We start from the raw sequence: 15,081 nt of genomic DNA, 5'->3' as shown, positions 1-15,081 counted from the left end.
TCCGTTTTTGTGCAGTGGCAGTTAGTAACATGCAACTCCACTTTAGCGTATTACATCTCTAACTGGTATCACACAGAAGACACAATTGACATCCATTGCACATTTAAAGTTTTTCTTTTTTTTTTGGGATGCGGTATGAAGAGTGGCATACATAATGATGAGCTGGCAGGCCCGACTTAGACACATTTCATGTGGGCAGCTTTATTCCAGGGGTTTCATTCATTAAAAAAGACAAGAGGCCGCATTTGTATGCTGAATAAGTTTATCATCCTGCAGCTGCTGGCACTGATAATGTATTCTTGCATCTTTTACTTGAAAAGGCACAAATTTTCAAAGGGAAAAAAGTGTAACCAACAGAGTGGGGGTTGAATAAGTCATAACATTTTGATTGATATAGATAATACACATGTTTCATGGTATTCTTCTTTTCATTTATTTCCTGAGATGGTTTTGGTCTCACTGCTTCTAGGATATGCACTCATATAAAAAGGCATGCACTTTTTCCTGTGATGGTAGCTATTTACCCATTTTCCTTTCTGGTGGCAAGGCAGGTTTACTGAATATTGTTAAATACTCGGAGCACACTGTGTGGAGGTGGTGAGCCAGTCAACCAGTGTGAGTCACAACAACAAAACTGGAAGCTTAAATCCAGAAGCTTTTTTTTATTTAAGTAACATAACTGCTCTCTTTTAGCAAAATAAGATATTTTATATATTTTTTTGAGATTCATAAAGGTTTTGTGACAAATGCAAGTCATGAAGCTTTTCAAGCCTTTCCTTTGACATATAAAAAAGGACAAAAAGACGAAAAGTTTTTTACAGTGTAAATAAGACACAGCAGCCATTTGATGTGTAGATTGAACCTTCATATAATGGATGTTGCATGTCAGCCCCTCTGGTTATCACATCAGGTGCATGCAGAACTGGCCTGCTGCCTAAAAGGCCAGGTGGCAGTAGGTTGGCTCCTGTCATTGCTGCAGCAGCTCTCTCTCATTCTACTCTGTGGCTACTGCAGTGGCCCTCAGGGCTTACTCATCCCCCAGCTCATCCTCAATAACAGGGCTTACTGATCAGTAAATGGATACAGTACCAAATAAAATTTAAAAAGCTCTAAGGGCATGAATACTATTACTTTGCAACCACATATGTATGTGTTTAATTGTTTTTTTGTTTTGGTATCGCATAATATCTAATCACTAATTTTCAAAACCTGCTCATGACTGGATTTAGGTCTGTACTTTGACTATGCTGTTTCAAGACATAATATGCAACTATCTTATTTTATTGTAGCTGTGACTGCGGTGTTGTCTTGCTGAAGCCTAAACCTCCACCCAACCCACTTTGTTGAGATGCTTTTCTGAGCAAATGGTAGCTGAACTCAGAAATGCTCATAGGTGACCAAAGATTCTCCTTTTTGGTGAAGAAGCAGAAATCTAAACGCTGATGATGTCACTGAAAGGCATGGATAGCGTTGTGGCTTACTTCGAGAGGATTCAAGGCCTGAGGACAGATGCTTATGCCATGTGCTTCCAGAGTCAGTTGAATTGGCTGTGTTGGATCTGCTGATGTCTCCTACAGTGTTTATTGTGTTGAATATGGAGCGTGATTGTAGTAGGTAATATAAGCTGTCATGAGGAAACCAAACCCTCTGGCTAAGCTTCACAGGGGCAGGCAGCTTTTGTTATGTACACTTTTAGTTCTATTTAGAGCAATTTGCTGTGATATTGGAAAGCATGAGCATCTTTTGATAATCTTTACATTTTCAACCCTACACCATTTCTTACAGTTTCATAGAAAACATTGAGAGGGTCTTCAGTTTTATAATTGGCTGTTATCAGTGCATAATTTGAGAAACTTCTCTGCTGTTGTGATCATAACTATTATCCACTGTGTGATAAGAGTTCCACTTCGTCTCAGGGTGAATACTTCTAATAATGTCTTGTTAATTAGTAAGCTTGTCTACTGCCTACTAGTTATAGAATTAGAGTTTATCATACCGTCTTTATTATAAAAAAATAATTAGGTCTGGAAAGCTACAACATCCTCTCAACCCTTCTGCCCAGGCTGTTCCTTATATCTGATCTTCAGTATCTTGTGAGGACAGGTGTAAAAGGGCAAATGCTTTCTATGCTTTGTGTTTCAATAAACTTACAAGATACCGGGCATAATTCTAACCTGACCTAGCTTGCTAACATTTCAGTATTTTGGGGAGCTAAGTCACACACCTAAAACTGAGCAGTGAAGTAAATGTCAGATACTTATTTTTTATGAGCTGTTGTTACTCTCCTGCCAGCTCTTTTACCACATTTGCCTCCTTCTTTCATCACTAGCTACCTTTCTTTGTATGCTCCATCCATTTCTTACAAATTGAAGTAGTTTGGTAAGAGGTGGCTGAAAAGGGAGATATATGCCCTCCCAGTTTTCATTTCTTTTTTAAAACTGCTACATTTCTTTAAAGAGAGTATTCAATGCCCTCTTACACTTTCTGGCAAAGATGTGTAAAAAGCTTTGAAGAAAATTCATCTTTTATTTTGGTTCCTGTAATCTCAAAGAGAAAAAGCTAGAAAAATTCAGCCTTGAATTTGACCGCATTTATTTAATTGGGTTAAAGATTCATGTAAAGCAAAAGCTGTTTTTACCAAAATCACTGGATACTTAACAATTCTTTAAAATAAATAAATAATAATAAATAATACTACATATTACTTAAAGGTGCCTTTCAAGACACTCAAGGACACCAAACAAAAATAGTAATAAGAACAGTAGATATATAAACAATATAAGAGCAATAAAAGCAAAACAATGACTGGCAAAGTAACAGCAGAACGAATAAATTGTACAGAATGAGCAAGTTTAAACAGGTGTTTTTTGAGCTGAGATTTAAACAAAGAGAGAGTCCGAATCATGGATGTGAAACAGAATTCCAAAGGCAGAGAGCTATGTGACAGAGAGCTGTGACCCCATGGTTGTCGAATGGGCAGCAGGTGCGACTAGAAGGAAGGATGAAGAAAAGCGAAGGGTTCGGGTGGGCATGTAATAACATAGAAGGTCAGTGATGTAAGGTGGTGCCAGGTTGTGGCTTCCTATGATCATTTCAAATCAATGACTCTGTTTCTCTGGAGTATGTGACATGATAGAGATTCTTTTAGCCACCTCTCAAAATGAGGCATTTATCTTGCTACATCACACAGTAAGCATGACCATAAGAGTAAGATTTTTAAAGCTCAAGAATTGCAACCTTAACAACGAGACACTATCAACATGCAAGCAGGTATTTTGTGACTGAGGCATTACGGTTGTTTCTGTAGAAGAGGACCAAGGGGATTGTCTTTCTAGCAGACGTGGAAACAAAGGACGTAGAAGTTGCAAATGCAAATATGTCCAAATAACCCCCTATATTAAATTGGTATGATTGTTTACATTTGTTGATAAACACAAAAATTAGCCAAACTTAATTTTGAATATTTCACCAGCATGACCCTGAGATCATGCATGCGAATGCTTTTCGTTTACCATTATTTTCACGTTACTCAAGCAAAAAAGGGAAGAATTGCATTCTATTTTTCTATTTTAAATACTTTGTCACAAAATCATGAAAAAACAGTATACAGTCTGTTACATGAATACATTTGAATGCACTTCAGCATACTTTCAGTCAGACTATTCATTATATACTTCAAGTCTATTTGAAGATTATTAGACCCAAGGTTTGGTATTTTGAGACCACTATTTACCATGTTGTGTGTTTATCCGTTATTATATAGGTAATTAGAGTGCCGCAAAAAGAGGGCATATACTATTTTGCACAACCCCCCTATCCTGCACCTTGGGTTGAAAATATTTTAGCTTGAATGCAGCTTTCTGTACAGATTGTTCAGAGTATTTTGTCAGAAGAAGCGCTGCAAATAAATAAATGCCCTTATGTTTATGCACTAATGACCACAAGCTGATCACACAGAGCTGCCTGTGCTGAAGATTTCTTTGACTAATTCTAATTTAAGAACACATTGACAGTCTGCCACACAGCTCCACACTGTGTCTCACATCAGTGTGGAAGTGAATTGCATTCCAGTATAGCAGCTGCTGAATGAGATCAACCTTTATAGCTAGACAATATCATTGCTGTTTTTTTCTTCCCCTCATCATTAGTAAAGAAAGGTGTCAGAGCTTTTCTTTGGCAGACAGCTGTATGCTGTTTAGACTGTAGCTTGAAAGGATATGTGCGCTCACCTTCCAAGCACTGAGCCCTACTCAAGCAATGTGTATAGCAAATATAGCTTACCATGTGCAAGGAGAGTTGCCCAGTACTCGTAGTAAGATCCTGCCAACGAAATTATTACTGAGGTACACCTGGTTTTCAATCGCTATGATACTTTTTTTTCACGCAGATTGTCTTCCATGGTAGCTTAATTAGTAAAGATAACAAGCTGGAAAATAAGATAAAAAATGAGCTATGGAAGAATTATTCATTAATTCATTCATTTTCTACCGCTTATTCCATAGTGGGTCGCAGGGGAGCTGGTGCCTATCTCCAGCAGTCTATGGGTGAGAGGCAGGGTACACCCTGGACAGGTCGCCAGTCCATCGCAGGGCAACACACAAACAACCATGCACACACTCATTCATACACCTAAGGGCAATTTAGAGTGACCAATTAACCTAACAGACATGTCTTTGGACTGTGGGAGGAAGCTGGAGTACCCGGTGAGAACCCCCGCATGCACAGGGAGAACATGCAAACTCCATGCAGAAAGACCCCCGGCCGGGAATTGAACCCAGGACCTTCTTGCTGCAAGGCAACAGTGCTACTAACTGCCCCACCATGCAGCCTCTTTTAAATTATGAAATGAAAAAAATTGTCAGTAGGTGTTTATGTTTTCCATATTTCTTTTGAAACAGACACATCATGAAGACCCATGCTCTCACCTCTTGCTGTGTATATGACTCGAGCTCAGCTCTCTTGGCCTCAGGCTCTCCAGCGATTGGTCCACGAAGCGTCTGCAGAAAGAGTGCTGCCTTCCTCTTCCTCTCCGCCTGTAGCTGTTTCTCCTTCGACTCCTTAGATGCCTGGGCCAGCTTCTCCCTAGCTGCAGCTGCGAGACGATCCTCCAGCTTCTGCTTAGCTGAGGGCAATAAGACAAACGGGGAAAAAACAGGAGAAATGTTTGGACTATAGTCTCTGTCCCCTTATGTTTTGACCACAAAGACATTCTAAAATTAAATAGTGATAAAAAAGAGGCAGAAAATTAGAGCTTGCTCGCTCATATTCAAAAAATATATATTTGTAAGGAAACTAAATAGAGAAGGAAGGGAAAAATAAACAAACAAAACATATTAAGACAAATTCAGAAGTGAAGCAACAAGCAAGAAGGAAAAAAAAGACAGCAAAAGTACTTTTCCACTTTTACTGGCACATCTAACCAAAGTAATTTCAGGCAATTTTCTGAGTTTACAACTCCTAAAGATTTACATAGTTCCTGCAAAACAAATTTAACACCCAACTACATTTTGGGTAATACATAATTTCATGCAATTCAGGGTTTACACAGAAGGAATTCAAAGTGGGAAAAACATGGGGGCAAAAGACAAAACATGTTGGTAAGAACGAAAGAAAAAATATCTCTTATTTGCTAGATGAGAAAAGGAGATGAGGTGAAAGTAAGCTGGCGTTAAGAATGACAAAGAATGACAGGATGCTTAAAAAAATAAAGAAAGCCTGCTGTAGAATAATAATGAATAAGGTAAATGCTAACCAAAATGTAGCTTTTTTAGGTTATGCAACTGCTGGGGATACAGGAATAAGTGCTAAAATAGGTCAGCTGCTGAGGCAAATCACACTTGAGTATAGTGAACAACAGCCAAGATGAACAGATTCCATCTGTACCCCAGACAATGACAACACAACGTTGGCCTGCATTCGTCTCACTACTGTAGTTTCAGAAACCAATTGCCAAACACATCCATGTGAACATACAGGGTGTGGAAAAATGATACAAGAGCTTGGTATCTAATTATCATCCAATTAATTTTGTACGCTTATGTTGCATGAATATATTGATAAAGGATATCCAATCCGATCCCAAGTACTGGATTGGAATTTCGTTTAAGGCATTTTAAAATTATCAGTATATCAGAGGCACTGGCTAAGCCACGCAGTCACATTTGAGCAGCAAGTTTTTAATAGCAGCCTATTGTTAGCACACATGGCTTGCAAAAACTGCATTATAGGCTATGCATATAATTTTGGTAATCCAACTAATGTAGGTTTTCCCAATACAAGTCTGTTTCACAGTTGGCACAATGATAGTCAGTGAAATATAGACTGTTTTGGTTGCTGGAGCTTCCTGCCTGTATGTATAATGTGACCTGCTCTATAATTTGTGCTCAGATATCCTCAGACACCTCCCGGTGTAGAAAAATTTGATGTGCAGAGAGCAGTTGAAACACTTGTCATTATATATTACAACGCTATAAGCAAAGCGCTACTTTTATAAAGCAGGAAAACAACACACTTTAAGTTTTGCCTGCATGATTAACTTAAAATGCATGAAAAAAAATTTATCGAGCTGAATTATCAATGAGACTTATAAAAACAGAGTTAGCATTAGCCTGGCACTTAAGCAAACAGCTGTGTGGATCAAGTGAGAAATGTGTTTAGAAAGAAAAAACGGTGAAAAAGGATTCTGGTAACATTAAAAAACTGCTTTAGAGTATTAATACTTTTTGGGCCCAACTGTGACACTGTTTAATATATTTCTCTTTAAAATAAATTTAGTTTTTTATGTCACTAAATTAAAATATGAATAATTTGGATTGTACTAGGGGAGAATAAAACAAAACCACAAAAAAACAAAAAGGTAAAGAATAAGGCCCCTTTAAATCACTGCAACACCAGCTTTGATTATCCTTTATTGTTTGATTGTGTGAGTCAGATTACGTAACTGCCTGTAAGCCTGTAACTGCTTAAAAAAAAAACCCTAAAATGTCAACTAAAATAAAAGTCTATAAGGCTGCATTACTGGTACAGCTCAGAAATAAATCGCAGCAAATTTTAGTTACAATTTCATTTAGTAACAATCCTTTTCAATTGTCCCACAATAAAAAAAAAAAAAGCTAAGATGAAATGCTCGCAGCTGTAGTTTGTTTATCATACACTTAATGCGGGTGTCCTTTTTTCACGCCATCACCACAGATAAGTGTTTACTGTCTGCTACTGATCCCTATGCTATCTGATCAAGTTAGGCCTGCTGACTGACAGCCACTTTGCTGCCCAGCAAAAGCTATTCAGTCAGCTTTTTATTAGGCTGCTCCACTCTCTTTCTTTGGCCGCCTGTCAGCTTCAAAAAAGCCATTAGATTCTTAAACTGTTCCAGTGAACTTAAAGAACCCTGACAACCTCATTGATGCTGAAAAGTAGCAGATTTGTCTTTGACCGTCCATCTGTCTCTTACGGTTCAATTTAACAGCTGTCTTTTCCAGTCAACGGAGGTTGTTATGCTCTTGGTGTAATCTGTAACTATAATAAAATGCAAAATATTCCTGTGTTTCAAGACGCACGCTGTCTCAAGGGCATTTGGTGAACGTACTTACAAGAAGATTTTAATTAGGAGAATCTGAGGTGCATGGCGATAAAAAATTCTAATTCACAGCCCTCACAGGGAATACTGCTGTAGTTTATTTTTGTTGCTCACTTGGCTTTTCATTAGTATGATAATTTTTAAGATAACTATTATTAATTATTATTAAGAGTTCAAGGACAGCCATTCTTGCACCTGTTCTGGTTTTATCAGCTGCAGTAATCAAAACCCACCAACTAATTACAACCCGACGTAGGCTTGCTTAATAAATCAATTCCACGGGAATTATTGATAATTCTTACTATACTGGCATCCAAGTGATAGTACGTAAAAAAAATAAATGTATTTCTTTTTTAAAATTTATTTCAGTATTTAATTTCAAAACGTCAACTGCATATGGAGTCATAACACACAGATTTATGGCAGGTGTTTATAATCCTCATATTAGGATTAGGCGTTAGAACTAATGATAATCCCGAATTCTCAGAAAACCCAATTTTTCTCATAAAATCCGAATATTTTATAAGACCAATGATAAAATGTTATGTCATGGCCTACACAATAACAAGGAAGCAGTCTTCCCTTACAGTTGTCTACCAGAAAGTCACTGACAGCCTCCACAAGGCTACAGAAATTGTGCTGTATCCAGGCAAATTGATAAGAGATTAAGTTGAAATAAAAAAGTATTCTGTGGTAGAAACATGTGCATAAGCAACTACTGTCTTGAGAGGACTTTGAAGCAAAGCCCATTCAAGAGTTTGGGAATGATTCACAATGTGTAGCGTAGACTGTGGCTGGAGTCAGTGCTTCAGGAGCTACCAGACAGCCATATCTAGGACATGAGTCATATCCGTTTTGTTAAACAAGGGCTGATACAGAAACGACAAATGTGCCAGCTGGGCTAAGAAAAAAAAAGAACTGGACTGTTGCTCAGTGGTCATAAATCCTGCTTGAAGCTGAAAATAAAATTTGCCTTTTAATAGGAAAGCAAGGTCCCAGAGTCTCCAAGAGAGTAGAGGCACAGAAACCAATTAACTTGGGATCCAGGGTGAAGAGTCCACAGGTAGAAATGGTCTGAGGAGTCATCTCATCCACAGATGTTGGTCTACTGTACTGGTCCGAAGTAGCAGTCTACTAGGAAATGTAATTGATTCCCTCTGCTGACCACCTTAATGGAGATGCTGATTTTATTTTTTGCAGGACGTTTCCCTGCCCACACTGCCAAAAGTGCCCACATGTGCTTGGTACCACTATGTTTGATTGGCCAAAAAAACAGGATTGGCCAAAACCCCACAGTGAATCTGTGGACTTCCTTAACACTGCTTGTGGATGACTTCTGTGCCATACCTCAATGATGCTATAATTCACGCAAAAGGAGCCCCAACCAAATATTAAGTGTATAAGCTATACAGTTCAAGGACATACTTTTCAATAGCCTGACAAAAGCCTGATAGAATCCTTTTTAAAATATTGGTCTAATATAATATTCAAATTTTATAAAACAAAATTTGGGGATATCATTAGCTGTAAATCATAATCTGTAAAGTTAACATACACTAATGAAATATATAACTGGGGGTTATCAGTCTATATGTGGCCTAACATCGCTGAAATAAATTCAATTCTATGATATTCTAATTCATTGAGATGAACCAGTATGTTTTTTAGAAAAACGTATGTTCTCAGATCCTTATACAGCAGGCTCCTATAAGACTCAGTAATACAGCTCTGGTGTGTATTTACAGTTTACACTGTGCAAAAAAACTAATTAACTGAGAACATTTCTCTTTATTAACCTTTCATAGGACATATTGTTGTACATTGTTTGTATCATAATCCAGGTAACCCAGTGTTACAGAAATCATTAAAATCATCACAACTCAAATTTAATGTTGTCCATAATCTTATTTCGTTTCTCCATGAATTCAAACCCCCTCAGTAAACAAAAGAATGCAGACAGGTGTTTTAAACAAGTCTTCTAAGAAACTGAACACATTTGGCAACACTAAATAAAACATCTGGAGTTGTTATTTAGGGGTTAAACTGAGCCATTTTAACATCTTTAAAAAAGATTATAGCTCAAGGACAAGTCAGTGAACAGAATGCAACTATGTTAAAGTAATGAGGAAATAAAAGCAGAGGATGACATTATCCTTTTAATTTGCTTCTTTTATTTACCTTGTTTTGCTTCCAGTTCTTCTGAAGTAAGAGTGGGTTTCTTCTCTTCCGATGTCATGACAGGAGGAGGCTCTTTTTCATCTATTACAGCTCCACCCAACACAGCATCCAGTCCCTCCACTTCCAACAACTTCCAGAAAATAAATATGTAATTAACCTTTAAATTTCCTAAAACTGTATTTTGAGGAATGTGTTCACTTTAACATTAACACACTGAATTTGCACTATGGATGTGATATAAAAGACAAAGTAAAATCTGACCTTGTCCTCATCTGAATCATCATCCAACCGCACTCTGTTCTTCTCTAAGGGCAGCATGTCATTTTCCTTCGGCTTGATGGCAAAGGAGATGGGGGCAAAAGAGGCTGCGAAGGCACAAAGACAAAGGTTAAACAGTGATTTAGAAAGACCAAAAAGGGTTCAAAAGAGTGCAAATTAAAAGGTGCAGACATGGACACCGAGGCTTATTTTGGCTTCTTCAGTAAATTGGACCTAAGAGAAGTAAGCTTAAAGATCAGAACAAGAAAGGGATAATGTGAAAGAGGAAAGATTAGGAGAGGGAGGACAAAATGACAGAGAAAGAAAAGGGAACTGGGGCTTCATTAAACAAACAAAAACAGCCAATCATAGACAGAGCCAGGAAAACAGGCAGTTAAGTCAGCAGGACGCAATGTATTTCTATTTCATTAACAAATAATTTTTCTCTAGCAGAGATGAAAGAAGACTGTGGGCCTTATTCCCTGAAGCAATATCCTTAATATAAGACCCAAATCCTTATTGTGGAGGACCGGATAGTTTACTTGTGTTCTTTTCTGCCTTGATATTAGTTTCCCCTTGCCTGGTCCATGATCTGTCGCATCCCAATAATCAGTCTGCATGGATGCCTCATTTACATAAAGTGCCTATGCATGGTTATGACTCCTGCCAGCACAGAGGTAAGCAGTCTCATCGCATAGACATTTGTGGCCCGATATCATCAAATGAAACTGTCCACATAAACATAATCACACTCATAGGTGCCTGTGCATAAATGTCTACATATATCTCATACACACAGACACACACACACACACTTTAAAGTAAACAAATGCTCAGGAACAGGTATATAACCATTTAGTCAGAGACATTCCGTCTAATTTCACATCAGACAGTAATAAAAAAATAAAAGTTTAATATATTCACAGCTCTTACATTTTATTTTTTATTTTGCCATATTACAACCTCAAATTTCAGTAAATATTGTTGGGATTTTGTGTGATAGACCAACTCCACGGAGTGCACAGTATTAAAATAGAAGGAAAATGATAAATAATCTTCACATTTCTTGCAAATAAAAATCTAAAATGCATGCTATGCATATGTATTCAGCCTTTCTGAGTCTAACTACTGAAGAAAAGTATCCCAGTGGTGCAGTACAGCCAGCACCATTTTTGTAATCGCAGGGATGGTGTGTTCAGGGTGATGCACTAGTTTTTCTAGACCAGGAATCTACAACCTGCAGGCCCGGAGCCTCTTTAGACCCTCCATTGTGGCTCTTTGTAACTTTGGCCAAAAATGCTAAAGAATTGAGCAATGTTTTAAAATGTAATGGTAATTAGAAAATGCTAACTTTAGCCGTTCTTTCTAGGCACTGTCATGCTCTAAACGCATAACATTTCTACAAAGAATGACACTAATCGTGTAGGAAGAATATTCTTTGTTATCAAGTATTACATTTATAAACAGGTTGCAAAGTACGTGCTTTTTTTTTAAGCCATTTTCTATATAAATTGAAGGTCCCCTTGTTGAATATGTATTAAATCTAAAAACCGAAAATAAAATCCTTTAATTTAAAAATCTAAACAAACTGCCTATAGTATGTTTTATAAGAAGATGCTTTTTTATTTTGAAGAGTCATGTGGCTTCTGTGGCTCTAAGCATATTTTGTTTAGTTGGATCAAAGGCAAAAATGGCTCTTAGTGGTGTAAAGGTTACCGACCCCGGTTCTAAACATCGTATTTTGTATGTAGGTCAAAAGGTTCAACTTTGGTCTCATCTGACCAGAGCACCTGCTTTCACATGTTGGGCGGAACTTCCTAAGGCTTTCTTTCAACATTAGCCTCTTTCAAATCATAATTCCCCCAATAAACACATAAAAGCCCCCCATAATGGATCACTTCATATCATGGAGCTAAAGTTGCAGAACCATAGGGTTTCGCTTACAACTTGCAGCATTCACCTATATAAGGCATGTGGGCATTTCTTAGGGGAAACGCCACACACAGCACTAAACTCTGTGTCGAAAAACATATGCTGGCAGGCAGTTCTAATGCATTCATTCGAAGGTTGTTCTGTGCCATCCTCATATTATCTGCATCAGTTTCTGTTGATCAACATATTTTTCAGATTGGACAGACAAAACGGAAGATGTGATGCCTCAGTTCTGTACTCACCCGCAGACTGAACAGTTGCTGCAGCTGTTTTTGTACGACGTCACTCTCCTTCGGCAATCTCACATTACCTTTCACATTGGTTTAAAGTTTATGACTACCTCCTGAGGTAGCTGAGGGACGCAATATTGGTGGACAACTTGCAACCCCCTATCTTTGGACCTTTCAGTTGATCGAGAAGCGTGCAAAACATGTAGATTACGGAACTAAAGGATGATCTGAAAGGGGCTATTCACTTCTTGCCACTATTCTATAAAGGCCGTATTTGTTTAGTACATTACTGGTAGTTGTACTGTCAGCAGATTGTCCTAACTGAGCTGAGGATTCCTGTAGACTCCACAGTTACCGTGGGCTTCTTGCCTGCTTCTCTGATTAATGCTGCACTTGTCTGGTAGTTTAGGTGGGTGGCCTAAATTTGATGTTGATAAATCTGCAGTTGTGCCATTATCTTCCAGTGTCATATGATGGACTGAGAAGTGCCTATTTGAAAAGGTGAAATATTGTTTTATAGCCTAACTCTGCTTTAAACTCCTCAACTTTATATGTGACTTGTCTGGTGTATTCCATGGGATTCATAATGCTATAGTTTCACTCATTTTCTCTCACAAACCTTTGAAGCACATTCACATAAGTGGACTCTTGAGCAGCACTTCTGAAGGCTACTGGTTGCACTTGATTTTATTTAGGGCTTAAAATTATACATATTATGCATACATAAAGACACCCTGCTTTTGAAAACATTGTACCCTTTTGCTTCATAATTTTATGCACCGTTTTGTGTTGGTTTATCACACAATATAACACATAGAGGTTTGTGGCTGCAAGAGTTCATAAATACTTTGCAAAACAATGCATTTTGTTAAGGTAAGCTACCTTTTGTAAGCTTGGCCTCATTGGCTGAGTCGTCGGATTGAAGCTTATCATCTTCATTTGTTGTCGCACTCTAGACAAAGTGAAAGCAAAAGAGATAATTAAAATGAGATCAGCTTAAATTGCTAAAATGCAGATCAGTAAAATGCAGTAGAGGCCACAAGACATCCATCAAAACTTATTGCTTTTTTTTCTGGGATGAAGCCTCATAAAACAGCAAAATTTTGACAGGAGGCAGATGGTGTTGAAAACGACATTTCAGTAAAACCTGAATGCGTTCATTTGTTACATGATGCACTGTTAGAGATGAACAAGCAGTATGTAAAAACGTTTGTTGGAAAAGCTTTTTAACCAAAAACAAAAACACATTTGAGAAAAATAAACTGTCAGTCACCAGTCCGTTTGGTTAAGCGAGGCACCTTGCATTCATAAATGCATCCGCCTTGGGCAGAGTACCACAAATGGATGGTTCTAAAATGTTAGAATGGGTCACTTCTTTTCACTGGTACACTAAAATTACACCCATTTTATTTAATCATTGTAATTATTTATATGCAGGGTTCCATCTAAATTTGGGGTTAAAAGTCTGCAGAAAAAGAAACAGCCAATGTGTAAAACATAAGAGGAGAGTTCTGAAGAAATTCTCATTGCTGCAGTGTGTCTGTAATAGTGTCTGGGCACCATTAACAAAAGTTAAATGCTTTTCCAATTTCTGACAGTTTGAAGAGGAATTATTTATTTATTCAGATTTCTTTCATTTGTGCTCAACTACTACAAAAGAACTGAAATAAACAGTCAGGAAAATGCAAAAGTAGGGTACATTTTTACACATACAAAATAGACAAAAAGCTCCATATTACCATGTTAATTTAATTTTAATAGTGGAAGACATCCTTCTAAAAAACATATTTTGTGACAATTGTAATTTGATTTGCATGTCGCTGAGTAAAATAAGTATTTTATCACTCAGCAAAACATGATATAGAACTGAGCAAGGAAAGTTCTGTTAGCAAATATGTTTCTTGTAGTTCATCACAAGGTGTTCAAACATGTCAGAAGGGATTCTGACCCACTCATCTAATGAGATGTTTTAAGTATTTTTCTTGGCTGCTACTTGGCAACTTGAGGCTTCAGCTCTCTAGGGACGTTTTCTACAGGAGCGAGGTCTGCAGCTTTGCTTGGCCACTGTATGACCCTAATATTGTGCTTCTTTAGCCACTCTTTGTGGCCATGGAAGTATTTTTTGGGTCTTTTCCATACCAGCAGACCCATCCCCAACCCATCTTTAGTGTTTCCTGGCAGAGGGAAGATGTCGCTGTACACAACCCTAACTACTCAGTATGAAGTGATACTTTACCATTATCAGAAACCAAGCCCCAAAGCATGATGCATCTACCTCCGTGCTAGAATGTTGGGATGGTTTTCTATGGGTCAAGTTGATATTTAAGAGTCTGATTTTGTTTTTATCTGCACACAACACTTTCTTCCAAGCTTTGTTGAATCATTTAGATGCCCACTGGTAATACTGTCATTGTACATTGCCTACGACCTTGTAACAATAACCAATAATCATTTAGGGATGTATTCACTTTTGTTCCCAACAGTTTAGTTATTAATGGCTGTGTGTTGAGTAATTTTAGGGGACAGCAAATTTACACTGTTATACAAGCTGTACACTCACCACTTCACATTGTATCAAAGAGCCATATGTGCAGTGTTGTCCCATCAAAACATATAGTATTGTTTTTTTTTTTAAATAGGAGGGGTGTACTCACTTTTCTAAGATACTCTATGTGCCAAAGGTTTTTACATATTCCAATACAGAATCTAAAATACTGAGAATAAACATCTGGCCATTATTGCTGGTATGTAATACATGCAAAGAACTAATGGGATAAGACAGAAAATAGGTGATGAAGGCCAGAGAGAATGGCAAAAAATGTATCATGAGATGCACTTTAAAGGAGTATTAGGTTGCAGGTAATCTATGCTTTATATTGTTAGTAAACAAAATTGGTATTCCCTAGA

General features: G+C 37.6%; 1 protein-coding gene across 2 annotated transcripts in view; it reads right to left on the bottom strand.

Moving 5' to 3' along the window:
- The window catches only part of LOC124872549 (splicing factor SWAP), a 67,119-nt gene that overhangs the window by 25,892 nt on the left and 26,146 nt on the right, over positions 1–15,081 (bottom strand). For both annotated transcript variants that reach the window (XM_047372683.1, XM_047372684.1), the window contains exons 11-14: positions 13,057–13,126; positions 10,016–10,119; positions 9,755–9,884; positions 4,926–5,122 (exon numbers count right to left, since the gene is read on the bottom strand). In XM_047372683.1, the coding sequence (XP_047228639.1) occupies positions 4,926–5,122; positions 9,755–9,884; positions 10,016–10,119; positions 13,057–13,126 (501 nt within the window). The remainder of the gene's footprint in view (positions 1–4,925; positions 5,123–9,754; positions 9,885–10,015; positions 10,120–13,056; positions 13,127–15,081) is intronic.

This window comes from Girardinichthys multiradiatus, chromosome 8 (assembly GCF_021462225.1).
Source record: "Girardinichthys multiradiatus isolate DD_20200921_A chromosome 8, DD_fGirMul_XY1, whole genome shotgun sequence".
NCBI classification, from domain to species: Eukaryota; Metazoa; Chordata; class Actinopteri; order Cyprinodontiformes; family Goodeidae; genus Girardinichthys; species Girardinichthys multiradiatus.
Note: the sequence above shows the minus strand (reverse complement) of the source record. Positions and strands in the feature narration are given on the sequence as shown.